The sequence below is a fragment of the Macaca nemestrina genome, chromosome 1, assembly GCF_043159975.1.
Source record: "Macaca nemestrina isolate mMacNem1 chromosome 1, mMacNem.hap1, whole genome shotgun sequence".
In the NCBI taxonomy this organism is placed as follows: domain Eukaryota; kingdom Metazoa; phylum Chordata; class Mammalia; order Primates; family Cercopithecidae; genus Macaca; species Macaca nemestrina.
Genome location: NC_092125.1, coordinates 125,144,406 through 125,160,967, shown reverse-complemented (window position 1 = coordinate 125,160,967; position 16,562 = coordinate 125,144,406). Strand labels below are relative to the sequence as shown.

General features: G+C 45.3%; 1 protein-coding gene across 6 annotated transcripts in view; it reads right to left on the bottom strand.

Annotated features, from left to right (window-relative positions):
• Nucleotides 1-35: 35 nt before the first annotated feature.
• Nucleotides 36-16,562, bottom strand: part of LOC105489244 (NBPF family member NBPF4-like) — a 48,698-nt gene continuing 32,171 nt past the window's right edge. For 4 of the 6 annotated variants that reach the window (XM_071068624.1, XM_071068684.1, XM_071068648.1 and 1 more), the window contains 11 exons: nucleotides 16,444-16,516; nucleotides 15,381-15,592; nucleotides 13,846-13,897; nucleotides 12,848-12,987; nucleotides 11,820-11,871; nucleotides 10,830-10,999; nucleotides 9,757-9,808; nucleotides 8,843-9,015; nucleotides 5,592-5,828; nucleotides 3,329-3,543; nucleotides 36-382 (listed from right to left, as the gene is read on the bottom strand). In XM_071068624.1, coding sequence (XP_070924725.1) covers nucleotides 3,338-3,543; nucleotides 5,592-5,828; nucleotides 8,843-9,015; nucleotides 9,757-9,808; nucleotides 10,830-10,999; nucleotides 11,820-11,871; nucleotides 12,848-12,987; nucleotides 13,846-13,897; nucleotides 15,381-15,592; nucleotides 16,444-16,516 — 1,367 coding nt within the window. In that variant the 3' untranslated portion in view covers nucleotides 36-382; nucleotides 3,329-3,337. Of the gene's footprint in view, nucleotides 383-3,328; nucleotides 3,544-4,258; nucleotides 4,457-5,591; nucleotides 5,829-8,842; nucleotides 9,016-9,756; nucleotides 9,809-10,829; nucleotides 11,000-11,819; nucleotides 11,872-12,847; nucleotides 12,988-13,845; nucleotides 13,898-15,380; nucleotides 15,593-16,443; nucleotides 16,517-16,562 lie in introns of those variants that run through there. The other 2 variants (XM_071068552.1, XM_071068580.1) reach the window with 2 other exon arrangements.

The window sequence follows — 16,562 nt, the reverse complement described above, 5'->3', positions numbered from 1 at the left end:
GTTCATACTCTGCCCTGGCAGAGTCCCGGCTGACATGCAGTCTCCTGCCAGCAGCTCCTGACTCCTGTTCTCTACACGATGGGAATTGAGAGGAGCAGGGCTAAGGCCTGTGAATGTTGTTTGTCCATCTGGGCATTGGTCTCCCTAGGTATTGATCACAATTGGAGGGGGATGGACTGTGGCTTCTCAAATCAAAGGAGCGTAGTGGTTTGAAATCATCAAGAGTATTCTGTGTCTAAAATTCAATCCTCAGTGAAGGACCCCTGCAGTATTGTGTTTGGACTTGAACTTGCTTTGCTGTTTTTGTTTTTTTCATCAAGTGTAAAAGCTACTTTTTGTGACATCCTTTCATCCTTTGCATCCTTCCAGCAGTATTTGGTATCTGTAGGGACGAGAGAGAAAAACTCAAATGAGCATTTTTGTCAGGTCCTCCCCGTGGTTGAGTCTGGAGAGACTTCTAAGTAGTGATATCTCAGGGGCAAACGGATCTCCTGCTGGGAGGATGAGCTGAAGGGGTGAGCCCTGGGCTGGCTGAAGGGGGAAGCGCCATCCACAAGTGAGAACAAAACATTCCTGAACTTCCCTGAGCTTCCAGTCAGCCTTGGGTGCAGGATATAAGGACCCCACCTATGCACAACCAGCAGCGGGGAACATCAGCCCCTTTCCTCCTGATCCCCTCTGTCTGGAGCAGAGTGATGGCTTTTCCTCCACGTGAGGATGTGCTCAGCATCAATGATGCCTGCCAAGAAACAGAGGGGAGCAGAAGGAGAGAACCTTCTGCAGAGAAACCCACCCCTTTACAACTCCCTGTCCTAGTCTTCTAGGGAGGAACGTGAAGGCCCTGGGAAGAACCCTGGGTGTGAGAAGCAGCAGAAACCTCAGACAATATCCACGTCCAGTTCCATCTTTTACAACAGAGGAGTGGTGATGCCACAGAGGTAAGATTGAGCTAAGGCCACATGACTTGCTATTGACAACCCAGGAATCAGAATCCACCCACTAAGACCCTTTCAGTAAAGATTGGAGAAAGTGAGAGGAAAGGCTCCAATCTGGACGTCTCAACAGTCATGAGAGGAGGTTGGGTCACCTTGGCAACTGCAGGAATAAGATTTTACAAATAAATATGATGTTGCTGCTGCTTCTTTGGTTGGTTAAAAAGAAAAAAAAAAGATAATTATAAGTATTTGTCCAAAGGGGATCAGGAAAGAAAGGAAATTTTTAAAAAGAGACTCAAAATGGAGTTAGTAAAGAGAGAGTGGGGACTGTAACCACGGCCCAACTTATTTTCTCTAATGCCCTGAAGTTGATTCCACATCTGGTTCCACCTTAAGGCATCTCTGGAAATATTCTCAATATCTAGAACAAGAAAACTCTGAAGTACAAAGTGAAACGGATTAGTTTGTGTTTTACTACATTCTCCTCTACCACTTACTGTTTTCCTCAAGTACATTTTGGGAAAGGTTTCTTTTTAATATTTTATGCCAGTGTGAAGAGAGGCATTAAGAAGTATTCATATAAAAATCTCTTGCAGAATTTCAGTCTTGGTTTGTTATTGTATTCTCTTCAGGAAAGTGAGACCAATGAGTTCTCTTTGGGGATTTTGTGGAAGGACAATAACTGACCAAAAGTAAAATTTTCACATTGCAGTGGTGATTCCATGAGTGGGCTATAAAATGGGTGTGGGGAAATGTAAACTGGAAGTTTTCTTTTAAAATGCAAAAGAAAATACTAAATTCCACTATATGTAATGTGGGAGGTATTATTTCTGTAAATTAGGTGTTAATATAATGACTATTTCTTATCTTTTATTCAAAACTGAGCAAGTGTGCTTCAAGCAGAGGCTAAAAGTCTAATCTATTAATTTTCTTGTTTTTCCTATTGATTTTTTCTATGCTATACAAACAGTACTATTGGGAGGGGAATACAGATGCCATCAAAGACTGATGGATACTCAGCCTTTTCTGTGGAGTAGCCACACGTATGTGACACTTCCATGTTGGTAAGCTGAGGTCATAGTAGACCAGAGGTCCTTGTCACCTTTAGCCACATATTAGAATCACATGGGAGCATTTTAAAACTACGGATGCTCAAACCACACCCCAGGCCATGTAAGTGAGAATCCTGAGGTGTGAGTTGAAGGGATTCATCTTAATTGAAATCTCACCAGGTGCTTATTAAATGGCAGCAGGAATGTAGAGATACTAAATGGACCAGCCCAATTTCCCATCATTTTCTTCCCTTTCCCCATTTCTCTCATGATTGGCTTTGTTCCCAGTGGTTCCATGGATTGTAGCCTTCTCCCTGACAATTTCAGTTCAATCTCTCTCTTATCAACAGGGCTGGGCCAAAGAAAAGATTGTCCTGTAGACAGATTCCTGTCTGTCATCTTGCGTATGCATAAAGCTGGTCCTGGAGTCACTTTTCTCAAAGTTAATTCATAAAATGCTCTCTCATATACACTGGCCTCAAGATGTATCTGACTTGCATTTTAGACCCTTCACTGGAGTTATAGAAGTGGAAATGAGAATAAAAAGGAGAGAGGTTGCAATGATGAACCTCATGATGTATGCAGTTTTGAAGTCCTGCCCTCTGCATGTACTTTTGGAGTGATGTCCCTTTAGAATGTCATAAATGTTCTCCAGTTAACGTCAGCTCAAGCGAGTCCATGAGGTGAGAACACTGAGACCCTGGCAACTCGATCCACATTGACACTAGGCTGCACATCTGGGGCTGAAGACAAACCTGACTCCAGGCCAGTGGGGAACCCCCACCTGTGACCCCGGTTCTAATTTAGTTTCCTAAGTGGGGCTCTTTGTGCTTAGTTTTAACACTTCCCATTCAGAGGAACAAGTGATGATTAAGAGTTGACTTGGTTGGGTTGCTCAAAGAAGATTCAAGGGGAAAATCTATGTGTAAATGATGTATTAAAGCAATGATTTCTGCAGAAAGGGGCAATGGAGTTGGGGATGCAGGGAGGAAAGCTAAATTTCCCAAGAGAGTGTGTGATTCCAGGCAAACGTCCTTGTGTTCAGCAGCTTAACCTATGCACTTGGATGAGGACAAGGAGGCCTGGCTCTCCTGTGTCCATGAGAGGGACTCTCAAGACATTAAAGAAGGAATAGAGCAGAGTTCAGAGAGCAAAGAGGACATGGGGGTAGAAAGGGCTTGTCAGGGTGGGAACCCAGGGGACACAGAGGTAACACCAGACAGAGGTTACAGCTGCTGTTGGAGAGAACAAATGGAAGAGAAAAAGCAGTGGGAGAATGAGGTGTCACCATACACAGAGAAATAAGAAGTGAGTGCAGCTATCAGCCATAGATGTGATTACCTCTGCACCCTAAGCTTGCAGGCCAGGGAATCTGCATGCCAGTCTCCACTTGCTGAGTGGTAGTTTTCTTTTGATGATCTTTGGTTTCGGGACACTGGAGGCATGAATCTGGCCAATGACTTGACACCCTTGTGTGTTGTCTGCTGAGCCTTTAAGTGCATCATCTTCCAGCTGGGGAGGGTTCTTCATCCCCAGGGAGGGCTCCAAAATGAGCTCTGAAAATAAAACCACAGCCAATGGGATCCACTGGCACCCATGATCTTACTGTGACTTTCTCTTCCACCCAGAGGACATTAAATCAAGAAAGGGGCCTTGGACAAGAAAGTCCAAAGAGTGAGGGGAAGCCAATAGAGTCACTTTAATGTTTTCTTTTTGTTTATCTTTCCTACATTGCTCAGTAATGACAAGATTGCCAGGAGCCACAGGCACTGCCAATTCACAGCAATATTCAAGAAACACAAGATTAAGAAACACAAATAGCTTCCAGGTAGATAAGGCAAAGGCAAGGATATAAAACTCTATGTAGGCTACACTTTGGGGAGAGCTGAGATTATAAAAATCAAAGTTAAATCAGAGCTGTGTTCAAACAGGAGATGGGAATGGAAGGGCCTGGCAGGGTGGCAGCCCATGTGGCACCGAGGTGAGATCAGACAGAGGTGACAGCAGCTGATGAGAGAAAAGAACCAGGAAGACTAAACCTAGAGAATTTATAAAAGTTGCATCATTATACAATCTGCTACATATATATACACCCTATATAGCATACACACCAGATATACATAATCACACATAATAGGACAAATGATATAAATGCATATATCTGTACATGTTAATTTAGAGAAAAAATATTATATAGGGATTTGGGAGAGATTGAATGTGACAGTATCATCACTATTCAGGTCCATTGAAATGGGAAAAAAAATAGCAACATGAGAAGAATGAGAAAGAAAAGGTGTGGGAGAAACAAATGACCTGGTAGACAGCGGGGAGAAATCACCAGGTGAAGGAAAATATTAATGAAACAAAAGGCATTCACTCTGTCCTCTTACCTGGTGCCTGGTTCAGGCTCTGGACTCCAGGGAAAGTGAGCAAGAGGGAGTGTGTCTGAGCCAGTGGGGTGAGTCTTGGCTGGGGGTGTGAGAATCCATAGAGAAGCAAAGGAGAGTCCAGTGGGAAGAAATCAGTTTAAATAAGTTTTCACGGCACGTGTCAGGGACTGCGTATCCCCCGACACTCCCTGAGCGCCTTCCATGTGTCCTCTCCTCGGACCCAAATGGTGCTCGTTATCTCACACAACCCTCCCTCCTCCTGAGGACAGGGGTCCCCTCATTCCTCAGCCGAGGCCATCGCCTGACAGATGAGCACCAGGCATCCCCAGGGGCTCTAGGAGGAGATACTGAGTGGGGCGGAGAGTGAGAATGAACACGACCCAGGGTTTTAAGGAAATCTGAGCAGAAGTGGATCCCTGTGAGATAGAAACTGAGGACATGGCCATGGACATGAGTGGAGAATTTGAACTAAATGGAATTTCATAAAACAGACTGATGTGAACACTTTCCATGTGAAAGTTGCCCTTTTATTTCCAAAAAAAAAAAAGCAGAAGAAAAAGAGGAAGCTGGACATGTCAGGAGACTGAGTGTGGGCTGAGGATTTACACTGTTACTCAATGTGCCTCATAGGTTGTTAGTGAAAGTGCCCGATAGGGGAAAATTGGCTTCATGAGGGATGGGGAAGGAGAGGAAGAAAACTGGCAGAGGAGTCTGTGTGAGAAAGGAGAGGAGGAGGGGCCCTAGAAAGCAGAGATCTTCATAACTGCTCTACCTCAGAGGACACATCATCCGTGAAGTCACTTTCTAAGTGTAAATTGAGCAGAAAGATAAAAGGATTAGATAACACCTATTCATAGGTTTATGGGGCAATTCTTATGGAATCAGACCCTTCAGAAATTATAATAATAAATATTCCCAACAATGATTGCAGGTAGATATTATTTTTCAGGTATCTCAGATGAGGGAACAGAAATGTAAATAGCAAAAAGACAAAAACCTTGGCCAAAGTCAACAAGCAGAAAGTGGCAAACCCAGAACCTGACAGCAGATTTGGTTCTAAGCCCCAGACCTTTGCTCATCTCACTGGGTTGGAGCATCATGAATTTCAACTTGACCCTGAGGAAGCACAGAGTGGTCCCATTCTCTCCTCCACCCACAGCACCGTGACCACCAACACCTGGAAGAGAGCTTCATGACTCTGTTTCTTTCCCTACCTTGGAAGGGCCGGTGGTTCCCAGAATCAGCATTGGCTGAGAAGCTGTAGGTGGTGGAGGAAAGGCCCCGCCTGGCCAAGCCATTCCCACAGTGGAACCCTTGATCCAGCTGTAGTCGCAGACATTTGGGCACTAGGGTGCTTGGTTCCAGCTGTGCCTGTGAAGCCTGCACCTCTGACAGGTGGTGGCTCAAGTCTCCACTCCAAGTTCCTTGGGGACAGGCCACCTTGGTGGGAGCTGAAAGGAGAAGGGGCTTCAGTAGAAACAATCTGAGTTTTCCCTTTGTTAAGCATGCCCAGAACACGCATCCCTGATGTCCCTGCTTTCAGTAAAGCCACCCAGTGACCCACGCCACACAGACAGACATCATGTCAGTGCAGGCGACGTCACCTTTCCTGTCTGTGTCTGGGTACACCGACACAGCAGGGGCCCAGGCTGGGGTGTCCCTGAAGTGAAAAACCTCTGCTTCAGTCCAGTGGGCTTTGGATCGTCTAACAAGACCACCTCGATTATTCTGTTATTATTCATCTCTTTCCTGTGCCTAGAGGGAAAGTTCTAGAGAGCCCTCAGAGCACAGGAGAGGAGGAGCTGTTTTTCTCCATACACAGGGCTGTAAGAACAGGCCAAGAGTTAGAGGTGCGAAGCTTTGAGAAAGAACCACGAGAAAGGGGGCTGGGATGCTGCAGACCAAACACTAAGTGAGGCAAAATTTCTGGGTTCTGGGGCATTTTGAATTTCCCATTGCCTATAATGGTTTGACCCCCTGCCCACACATATCCATCCTATTGCCATATAGTGGGTGTCAGCAGACAGAGGCAATGTAGGAGAGGGACCAGTCCCTTCCCAGAAATTCAGGGGCCACAAGAGCCACAGATCAGCATGTGCGGTTCCTTAGGAAGGTAACAGAGGACACGATCCTCACATTACCCACTGCTCCAGTGGCGTTCGGGGGCACCCCTTAAACAAATTCTTTCCATTTCCACAGGGAAAGGAATACACATTCTGAGTGGACTAAGAAAAGACTTCCAATGACCTCATGCAAGTCCAGGTCAGGCTCAGGATGGGGACGGGGCCTGCAGGGCCGGATCCACGTTGCTGTGAGGCTCCTCTCTCTCCTCCCCTCTCCACATCCTCATTCTCTGCAAGGTTTTCTAAGTTTCCTTAAATATGCCTCAGTGACCTCAGCTCCAACATGGAGATGCCACTGCCCACTCACAAGTGTCCCTTGAGCCCTGAATGGGTTATAGCAGGACAGAGCTTGCTTGCAAAGGGGCAGGGCATACAGCAGGTGCAAGGACAGTGTGTATTTTAATTGTCTCATGAATCACTGTGATCCTAGAAAAGCATTTGCTATTTTGAAACTCAAATGCAAAATGAGAAAGGTGATGGTCCCAGTATGAAAGGCACTTACTGACCAAAATAGAATAGAGGCCAACATTTTTGTTGCTAGTTTCTTTCTTTGTGTGTGTGTGCCTGTGAGTATGTGTGTGTGTGTGTGTGTGTGTTTGTGACACAGGGTCTCACTTTGTTGCTCAGGCTGGAGTGCAGTGGTGAAATCGTGGCTCACTGCAGCCTCAACTAACCAGGCTCAGGTGATCCTTCCACCTCAGCCACCCAAGAAGCTGGGACTACAGGTGTGTACCACCATGCCCCACTAATTTTTTCTGTGGAGACAGGGTTTCACCATGTTACCCATGCTGGTCTCAAACTCCTGAGCTCAGGCGATCCATCTCCTTGGCCTCCCAAAGTGCTGGAATTACAGGCGTGAATCACCACACCTGACATTTTTGTTAATTTCATTACAACATAATCCAGTATACTGAGGGGCAGCACAGAGTTACTTGCTCTTACTAGAAGACAATGTAATGGGTAAAACCCCCCAAAATCTACATGAAATTCCCAGAATAGAAGTTAAAAAAAAGAGAGAGAATGAGCAAGAAGAAATGAAAACTGGATTTTGTTTTTACACGTCCTGTGAAGCTGCTATCTCAAGGGGCACTTGCTCAGAGAAAGGCCTTTTGGGACATAATGGGGACAGGAACCACTCTGCTTTGCTCATCGGTTACTCCAGAACCTCATGAGGGACACTAGTTGTGGATGGTTTTCATGAGAATATAGCACTGAGCCCAAAACTTGATTGAAACTAGAAACCCACACGTGGAGAAAACCACTGGAGCTCTGCAGAGGATGCAAGCCTGGCCACGCATAGAGGAAGGGACGCTGGACTGCGTCAGTGGAGGGAAGACCCCCTCGGAGGAAGTAGAGCCGCAGTCCCCAACCTTTTTGGCACCAGGGTCTGGTTTCATGGAAGACAGTTTTTCAGGGACCAGGGTAGGGAGAATAGTTTTGGGATGATTCAGGCACATTATATTTACTGTGCACTTTATTTTTATAAATATTACATTGTAATATACAATGAAACAATTATACAACTCACCATAATGTAGAATCAGTGGGAACCCTAAGCTCATTTTCCTGCAACTAGGTGGTCTCATCTGGGGGTGACAGTCACTGGGAGACAGTGACAGATCATCAGGCATTAGACTCTCATAAGGAAAGCACAATCCAGATTCCTGGCATGTGCACTTCACAATAGGATTCGAGCTCCTGTGAGAATCTAATGCCCCCGCTGATCTGACAGGAGGTGGAATCCAGGCTGAAAAGCTCTCCCTCCGCTCACCTCCTGCTCTGCGGCCCAGTTCCTAACAGGTCATGGACCCATAACGGCCCATGGCCCTATGGCTGGGGATCCCTGAAGAAGAGAAACTAGCTTGGGACACAGGAATCATGAAACAGGCCTCCAAATAATTGGGAAAAACTCCCAGCATATGTGGATGGCCAGAGAAGAGATAAGGGCATGTAGTTAGCAACATAATTTCAGAAAAGACAGATGCCCTATCTTAAAGAAGGAGGTCTGTTATATAAATTTCTCCAAGAGAGCTACTATGGCCAAGAGTTTGCAATAAGCCCTCATCACACCCCTCTCTGGCCTGTTTTGACAGCCACAGCCTGCTCTTGTGAGAAGGATCCAGGTGACAGAGGAGGCACTTGGAACAGGAGAAGAGGATGCTTTACCCAGTGGATGTCTGTCCTTAAAACTGGATCCAAGAGCCAAATTCAAAACAGGCTCAGTGTCTAGGGCCTGCCTGCAGAGGTGGTCTGTCTGAGTTGCACAAGTTGCAGAAACAAAACATACAGAGGCTGCCTGGGAGGACAGCGAAGGTTTGTGACCTCCAGGCTGGAGTACTCACAGGCTATACCCAGAGGAGTGCAGGCGAGTTGATCCTCCAGTGAGGACAAGGTGCTGCTATAAGGCTGGTGGCAGTCAGATAGGTCACGGTCAACTAAAGGAGTCAAGTAAACTTCATCCACGGAGTCCTCTGGGATTTCCTCCTCCTTTACCTCTGGCAGCTCCTGGCTGAGCCTGGAGTAAAGAAGACAGAAGATAAACACCAGAGAGAACCAAGACCACTGCGCCCAGCTGGTTCTATAGGGAGGGCCTCAGGAAGGCCCAGAGGAAGCAAAGTACAGTCCCCTCAGAGAGATACAGCCATGCTTCCATGTCTGAAGCAGGAGACAGAGTGTGACGGGCTCTCAGTGCACTGGGCAGGCAATGATCTGGGGAGAAGGAGATGGAGTGATCCCTGTGGGAAACTGCCAGGACACAGTGCATTGGGTACTTTTGCATACATTTTGTTGAAATTAGCATCAGTAGCCAAATGAATACAGACTCTTGAGTCTTCCCAGACAGAGTTCCTGTATCCTCAACATCTCTTGCTCTCAACATTGTAGCATGACAGAGTTATTTTCATTCACTTTCGTGCTGTCAAATACTTGTAAACATGGTAATGCCAAAGAGGCAGACATCAGATGTGCAGCTCAACTTCACTTAAGCAAAAAGGACAGAAAAGGGAACTGAAGAAAATGTCTGTGATTGATCAGTTCAATAGAATCAACTGAATGCAGATTAGTAGAAATGAAAGGAATTAATAAGGAAGAAATACAAATACAGGTGTACAATGAAAAGAGTCAACCTTATGAATATGGCTATTTCATGGTTGGCTGAACAGATGGAACAGGTATATTCTGTACACTCTGACTTTCCCTGCATCTGAGACTCCTCATATCAACACTGAATTAACTGTCCATGATTCCTCAGAGTTACCTGGGGCACGGTGGGTCTTGATCTTCTAGCTCCTCTTGAGCCTTTTCAGTTTCTGCAAATAAATTCAGACAGAGACAGACACATTAAGCAGGTTCTCCTACACACACAAACAATCCACTGTGCAGTCCTAACATAGGAACATCAGCTTCCTCAGTGGGAGAACAGGACAGTGTGAGAGAAACATTCCAGGAGGCCTGAGGCCCTGTCATGAGAGAGATGCCTTGGTTTTCTTCCCTGAGCCTAGGAATGAAATCTCCCTGTTCTGGTAGATCATTATCCCAACATCAACCGTCCTGATTTTGTGCAAATAGTTATGCAAGTTTTTCACACCAATTCAAGGCAAACACCCCAACTGCTTTCTAGAGGGAAAACTACACTATTCAGCCTTCAGTCATCAAATACCCACATTGTTCAAGGTTGCAAGGAGTTTAGACACTGAAATTAGAATGAAGGAGAGAATATACAGACCCTCGAATCAAAATGAAACTTTGGTACTACAAAGAGACATTGTCTATTCGTGACATCTAGGAGTGACAAGGCCCAGTCTTGTTTCTAGAAACGTAACAAAAGCAAATGTACTGCTCACCTAAAACAGGCCAACATCAGAGACACAGACAGTGAGACTAGGTTCTTTGAAATGTGGGTAATATCTTTACCAAAACATAGACAAAGATGTCACAGGCCTTGGGCAGGGGTAGAATCTCATAGGACTTGGTTGGGGAAAGAAATTTGTAAGGAACGCAATAGCTGGCAAGATGAATCTTATTCAGATTAAGAGGCCTGACAGATACCTGTTGGGCACGTGCTGCGTAGGTTGGTGTGAATTTGTCAATGTCGTGGCGGTGGCCCAGGGTGACACAGGCATGGTCTGAGATGAGGAGGAGAGCAAAGCTCACTGACCCACCCCATGTCTGTGCTTCCAACTTGATTTTCGATTCTGATGCAAATCATCCTATTTCTGTGAGTCCTGCTCACACTAATGACACGTCTCTGTCCAGCCAGGGGTGAAAGGAATTCAAACTCTACCTGGGATACTAATTGGAGATTTATCGGGTTCACAATGGGGTACTCACTGTCTACAAGAGCCAAGCTGACTTGCTTTTCTTCAAAACAGTACAAAGTGCTCCAATAAGGGTGGTAGGAGTGACGTAGTTCAGAAAGGATGGAAGGAGTCAAGCAACATCCATCCAGTGACTCCTGGGGGACTTCACGCTTGTCCCCCCTCAGCAGTCCCCTGCTGAGCCTGTAAGGTAGGAAGGAGTAAGGATTAATCCAAGGAGTTTCAGAGCCCTGCTGGATTCACGTGAGGCAGGAGGGAGTGATGGCAGAAAACAAATGGGGCAGCCCATTAAATAGTTCAATATTCTTCTCTTCTTGGTGGGTCACAGTGTGGTTGCCATGGGGTAGGTTGCAATACAGAGAGAGGGAAAGAGAGAAGAGAGAGAGAGAAGCATCAGGAACTCAGCGAAGTGGCCAGATCACGATTTTCTGAGGAAGGAGACTGAGTGTCTCTGTATGGTGCAGTCGTGACTCACTGAATATCCTGTTCCATAACGGTGGCTTCATTACTTTCTTTTAAATGGTATTAAATTTTATGTGTAGTGACCAAGTAAACATAGCATTTGAGGCATAATAATGTTCCCAAAATCTCATGCCATCAAGTCCTTCTTCTCTCATTACTATATGTGGTATAATAATAATTTTTTTCTACCTAATTTCCTTGCCTTGAAATGCTTAGCACTGTGTTAATGCAAAGCCAGCAGAAAGCAGATATGCATCTCAGGGTGGTTGAAAACGTAAGAAGTTAGCTGCTTTACGGAAATCTCTGGGACTGTTTAGTTGTTCAGAAGATCAACTGGTTTTATGTACTGAACCTGAGAAGTTAATGCAAAATGGCCAACGATGCAAGTATCACAATGAAAATGTAAAACATGGTTAGAAAGGATTATTTCTGGTTGGATGAAGGGATTAATTTGGTATATTTAGGACTTTCTGGGTTTCTGTGGATATGAGTTCCAAAGGTATCACCCCTGAATTGACAGCCCCTGATTTTTTTTAATTACCTGGGATCAACTGTTTCTTTTCCTTTCACCTCTTCAAGATTATTTTGCTTTTCTGCAAGGAAATTAAGAAAAGACCAGTCACATGAACTTTATCCCACTCAAACGGGCACAACCTTGTGTGCAAACCTACCTAGGGGTATAAATAAACTCGGTGTGATAACAGGCTATTGTGAGAGAAATTTTCCAGGAGGCCTCAGGGTGAGCCTTGTGAGAAGTCACTAGGTTTGCTTTCCTGAGCCATGGACCAAATCTCCCTGATATGACAGGTCATCATCACAGTCCCTTCTGTCCTGAGTCACAGCAAAATGTTAACCATATCCTATTTACTAACAGATCCTGGAAATCTACTTAAATGTTTCCTAGCAGGTTACTGCAGTATTCAGTATGTTTCCATCTGATAACATGTTTTCGGTGTTTTTGTAGAATGTACATTTAGAAGGATAGATTAAATCAAATGATTCTCTAACGCTACATGGAAACATAGGCCTTTCATGTGGCAGGGAGTTCCAGGGCCCAGCCTCCTTTCAGAAACACACAAAATCTAATAGTGGTGTCATGTTCTGGTACTCAGAGACCTCTTAGCTAAGACAAGCCTGCTAAAAGGGGAGGGAGTCTAGCCTGAGAGAAGTGAACGAGGGTAATGACAGGATATACATAAGGCTGCCAGTGGCCTTGGACAGGCAGAGAAACTCAGGTTGTTTGGGAGGGAAAATTAGATGATTTCATGTGAGATGACAGATGAAATCTAAATCAGGAGGACTGGTGGATACATCCTGCACCCAGGCTGCAGAGGTGGGTATGAATTTGTCAGGTCAACCTTGGGTACAGTGATTTGCCAATGGGACAAAGATGAAAGACAATATGTGGTTTTGGAGGAGGATGGAGCACAACTCTGACGCCTAGGATGCCTTCCTACAAACTTAATCCTAAAGCCTGGTTCTAACCGGTATATAAGCATCGTGTCTTCCTGAAGGTATGACATCTATCATTATGGACAGATTGTGGGGTGCAAAGAATATGGAGTCTACCTAGGAAGCCAAGTGGTGTTTCATCCTGTTTGGAATTGGAGTAATCCCTGGCAACATCCTGAGCAGAGCAAACTTTCTCTTCATCCAGCGCCAAGAAAGTGACTTCATGATGCAGGTAAGAGTTGGATATATCATGGTGTCTAGAATGAGAAAAATCACATTCCTCTGTTAAGTCCTGCAGGACTCCCTTCTCTTCAGACTCCTGCAGCTTCCTGATGAGCCAGGTAGGATAGGAACGACAGCAGATTAGATCAAGACAGACTCAGCACCACAGCATGTCATGTGATTTGATGGGACACAAAGGGAGTGGTCACAGAAAGCAAAGGGGGCATCTCCTCCAAGAGAGAAAACCCATCCTTCTAAATGTGGGGTGGATGTGACTGTCCTGGGGACAGAGCAACGCGAGCAGCAGGTGCTCAGTGCACTTGCCACAAACGAGCTGCTGCAGGAGACCCAGACTCTCCCTGTAAACTAGCCGCATGACTTGCCTCAGAGAGATCTAACATGGGGCTTCACTTCCTTCACAAAAATTGTGTTGACATTTACATGCAGCATCCAAGTGACCAGAGCTCTTGGGGCATTCCAGACACACAGATGCTGCTTTATGGTCCCCCTTTTTCAATATTTTGACATCATATGAAATTTTTATTTTTAATTTTCTCTCTTGCAACTAAGTAGTTGCCAACATGCTGACACAAAACACACAGAAATCATATATGCATCTCACTCTGGATTAACCACATGGGAGACCACAGGTGAGATCAGGAAATCCCTGAGTTTAGTCAGTTCACCTGGCTCACCTGATTGTCAGTTCCCATGCTTGAGAGAGATTAAGAAATTGAAAGCTATTCAAGTACCACAATAAAGAAGACAACATTGTTAAAGGAGTAATTTGCAGTTGGATGAATGGAGGAGACAATTCGTCGCTTCCTATTTTCCCTGGATCCGTGGTGTCCAGGTGTCACTATTGAACTAACAATCCACGAATCCACAGTTACCTGGGGAGCACTGGTGCTTTCCCCTCCTCTTCCTCATGATCATTCTGATTTTCTGTAAACAAATTCAGAAGAGCAGGTCACAGTAAGGAAATCACACTTCACACAAGTCGAAATCAGTGTCCAGTGATAGCACAAGAACATAAATATCCTCAGTGTAAGAATGTGACATTTTGACAGGAAGGTTCTAAGGTGCCCTACATTAAGTGATGTCAGAAGTAGATGAGCCTTCTTTCCATACCTATGAAACAAAATCTCCCTCGTCTGGCAGATCATAATTACCTCTCCTCTGACCTAAGTCTGTGCCAACAGTTAAACAAAACTTTTCTCACAAGAATTCAAAAATGGCCCTTACTACCCTCCAGAAGTGTTGTTGCAATACCGATTTATCTCATCATATATCATGGTCAATGAATGGTTAGAAAACTTTATATAGGAGACTGAACTGATGGATAAATTCTAACAACCCTTGCATAGAAAAGGATCTGCGGTGCTACACAGAAACACTGGCCACTCATGGGGTGAAGAACTCAGGGCTCAGCCTTGTTTAGGGAAACTTATAAGCAAGATAAAGGTAGAGGTGTTTATGTCCTGCTTTCAAGGTGACTGCTTAACTGGGACAAGCTGACCTAAAGGAGACCCAGCCTCGGTCTGAGAACAGTGAATCCAGAGAAACAACAGCTCCAAATACACAGGCGAGACTGTCAGTGGCCTGTGACAGGCATAGAAACTCCATGGACATTGTTCAGGGACACTAATCATTATTGCATGTGACAAGAGACATAGGAACCGAGCCAGGAGGCCTGACAGCTACCTCCTGTACACAGATGGCTATGACTTTGTCACACCTGCCTGTGGTCCAACATGCTGACATTGGGGCCAGGAAGACAAAGTGATGCCATGGGCCAAGGAGGAGAGGAAAGGTCTCTGACTCTCAGATAACTGTGTGCAATATTCCATCATAGTTCCTTCCTTCCTTCCTTCCTTCCTTCCTTCCTTCCTTCCTTCCTTCCTTCCTTCCTTCCTTCCTTTCTTTCTTTTTTTTCTTTCCTTCCTTCCTTCTTTCCTTCCTTCCTTCCTTCCTTCCTTCCTTCCTTCCTTCCTTCCTTCCTTCTCTGTTTCTCTGTCTTTCTTTATTTTTCTTTTTTTCGAGACACGGCCTCTGTCTGTCACTCAGGCTGGAGTACAGTGGTGCAATTATGGCTCACTGCAGTCTCTGCCTCCTGGGTTCAGGTGACTCCCCCGTCAGCCACCGAGGTAGTTCCAATGGCAGGCACGTACCACCATGCCTGGCTAATTTTTCATATTCTGTGTAAAGATGGGTTTCACCACATTTCCCAAGCTGCTCTTGAATTCCTGAACTTAAGTGACCCACCCACCTAGGCCTCGCAAAGTGCTGAGATTACAGGTATGAGCCACTGCACCCAGCTCTGTCTTAGTTTGTAAATCAAACCAATATGTATGTACGCAGCCTGTCCTCAGAATTGATCTTCCTCAGCCTAGACAGAGGCAGGAGGGACAAAGAATAGAGAGGCTACCTGGGAGAATGTTTAGAGCTTCCTTCTCTTCATCATGAGAGGGTTCATTCTCTACAACCAGAGCAGAGTCGACTTTGTCTTCCTCAGATGTGATTTTGGTGCTCCTGTGAGGCTGGTTGGAGTCAGATGGGTCGTGACTATTTGAACAAGTGACAGCACATTCCTCCAGTGAGTCCTGAGGGACTTCCTTTCCTTCAGCCATCTGCACCTCCCTGATGTGCCCGGTGGGATAGAAATGACAGAAGATCAAACCAAAAGGCATTGGACCCCAGGAAGTCCTACTGGTTTTGACAGGAGGCATAAGAGAGTGGTCTCAGAAAGCAAAGGGGAGTTTCCCTTTAAGAAGGAACAGACAATCCTCTCCTCTCTGCAACAGAGCAGAGAAAATCAGAGAGGAAACAGTGGCTGGTGATCACTGCACTGGGTAGGTAGGAGCTGAGGACGGAGACTCAGAAGTCTCTGTATGGTACAGTCTTGAGAGCACACAGAGACTAAAAACAGCTGCCACACAGTGTGTCTAACCTGGGTTGTAGTTAACACATGGTGGCCACGGGAATACAGGCCTTTGAGCCATTGTAGACTCCAGAGATGGTGTGCCTTCTATTTTTTTTTTTAATTTTAATATTGTGCTGTGAAATGTAAACTGTTTGTCTAGGTGCTTTTCTTTGTGTTCAACTTTGCTAGGTACTTCCTAATTCCTCTGCTTGTTGCCTCTCTGCTATTTATCTTTCCTTAAAAGAACATAAAGACAACCGTATAGAAAGCAGCTTTGCACCTCCTCCTGGCTTTCACTGCAGGGGAGAACATGTCTCCTTTGTGTGTGCAGGAAGTCCCTTGGGCTGTGAGTTCATCTAGGGTCATGCTTAGAGGTACCATGAAGACAATGGACAAGCATGTTAACAGGGCTATTTCCTTGCTGGGTCAGTGGATGGAATCAGTGGACTCTGCAGCTTTATTTATCCTGCATCTGGAATCTGTAACTACCTTCACCCGACTTGGGTTCTTTCTGAGACCCTTTTCATGTTTTACCACCCATTACTTGCTCCTGATTATACAGTGTTACCTGGGGGCAGGTGATTCCTGTACTTTCTCAACCTCCTCATCTTTCTCATCTTCATCCTCATCTTCATCATTCTCTGCAAATACAGAAGTGTCCATTCAGATATTTCCCACTTCACCTAT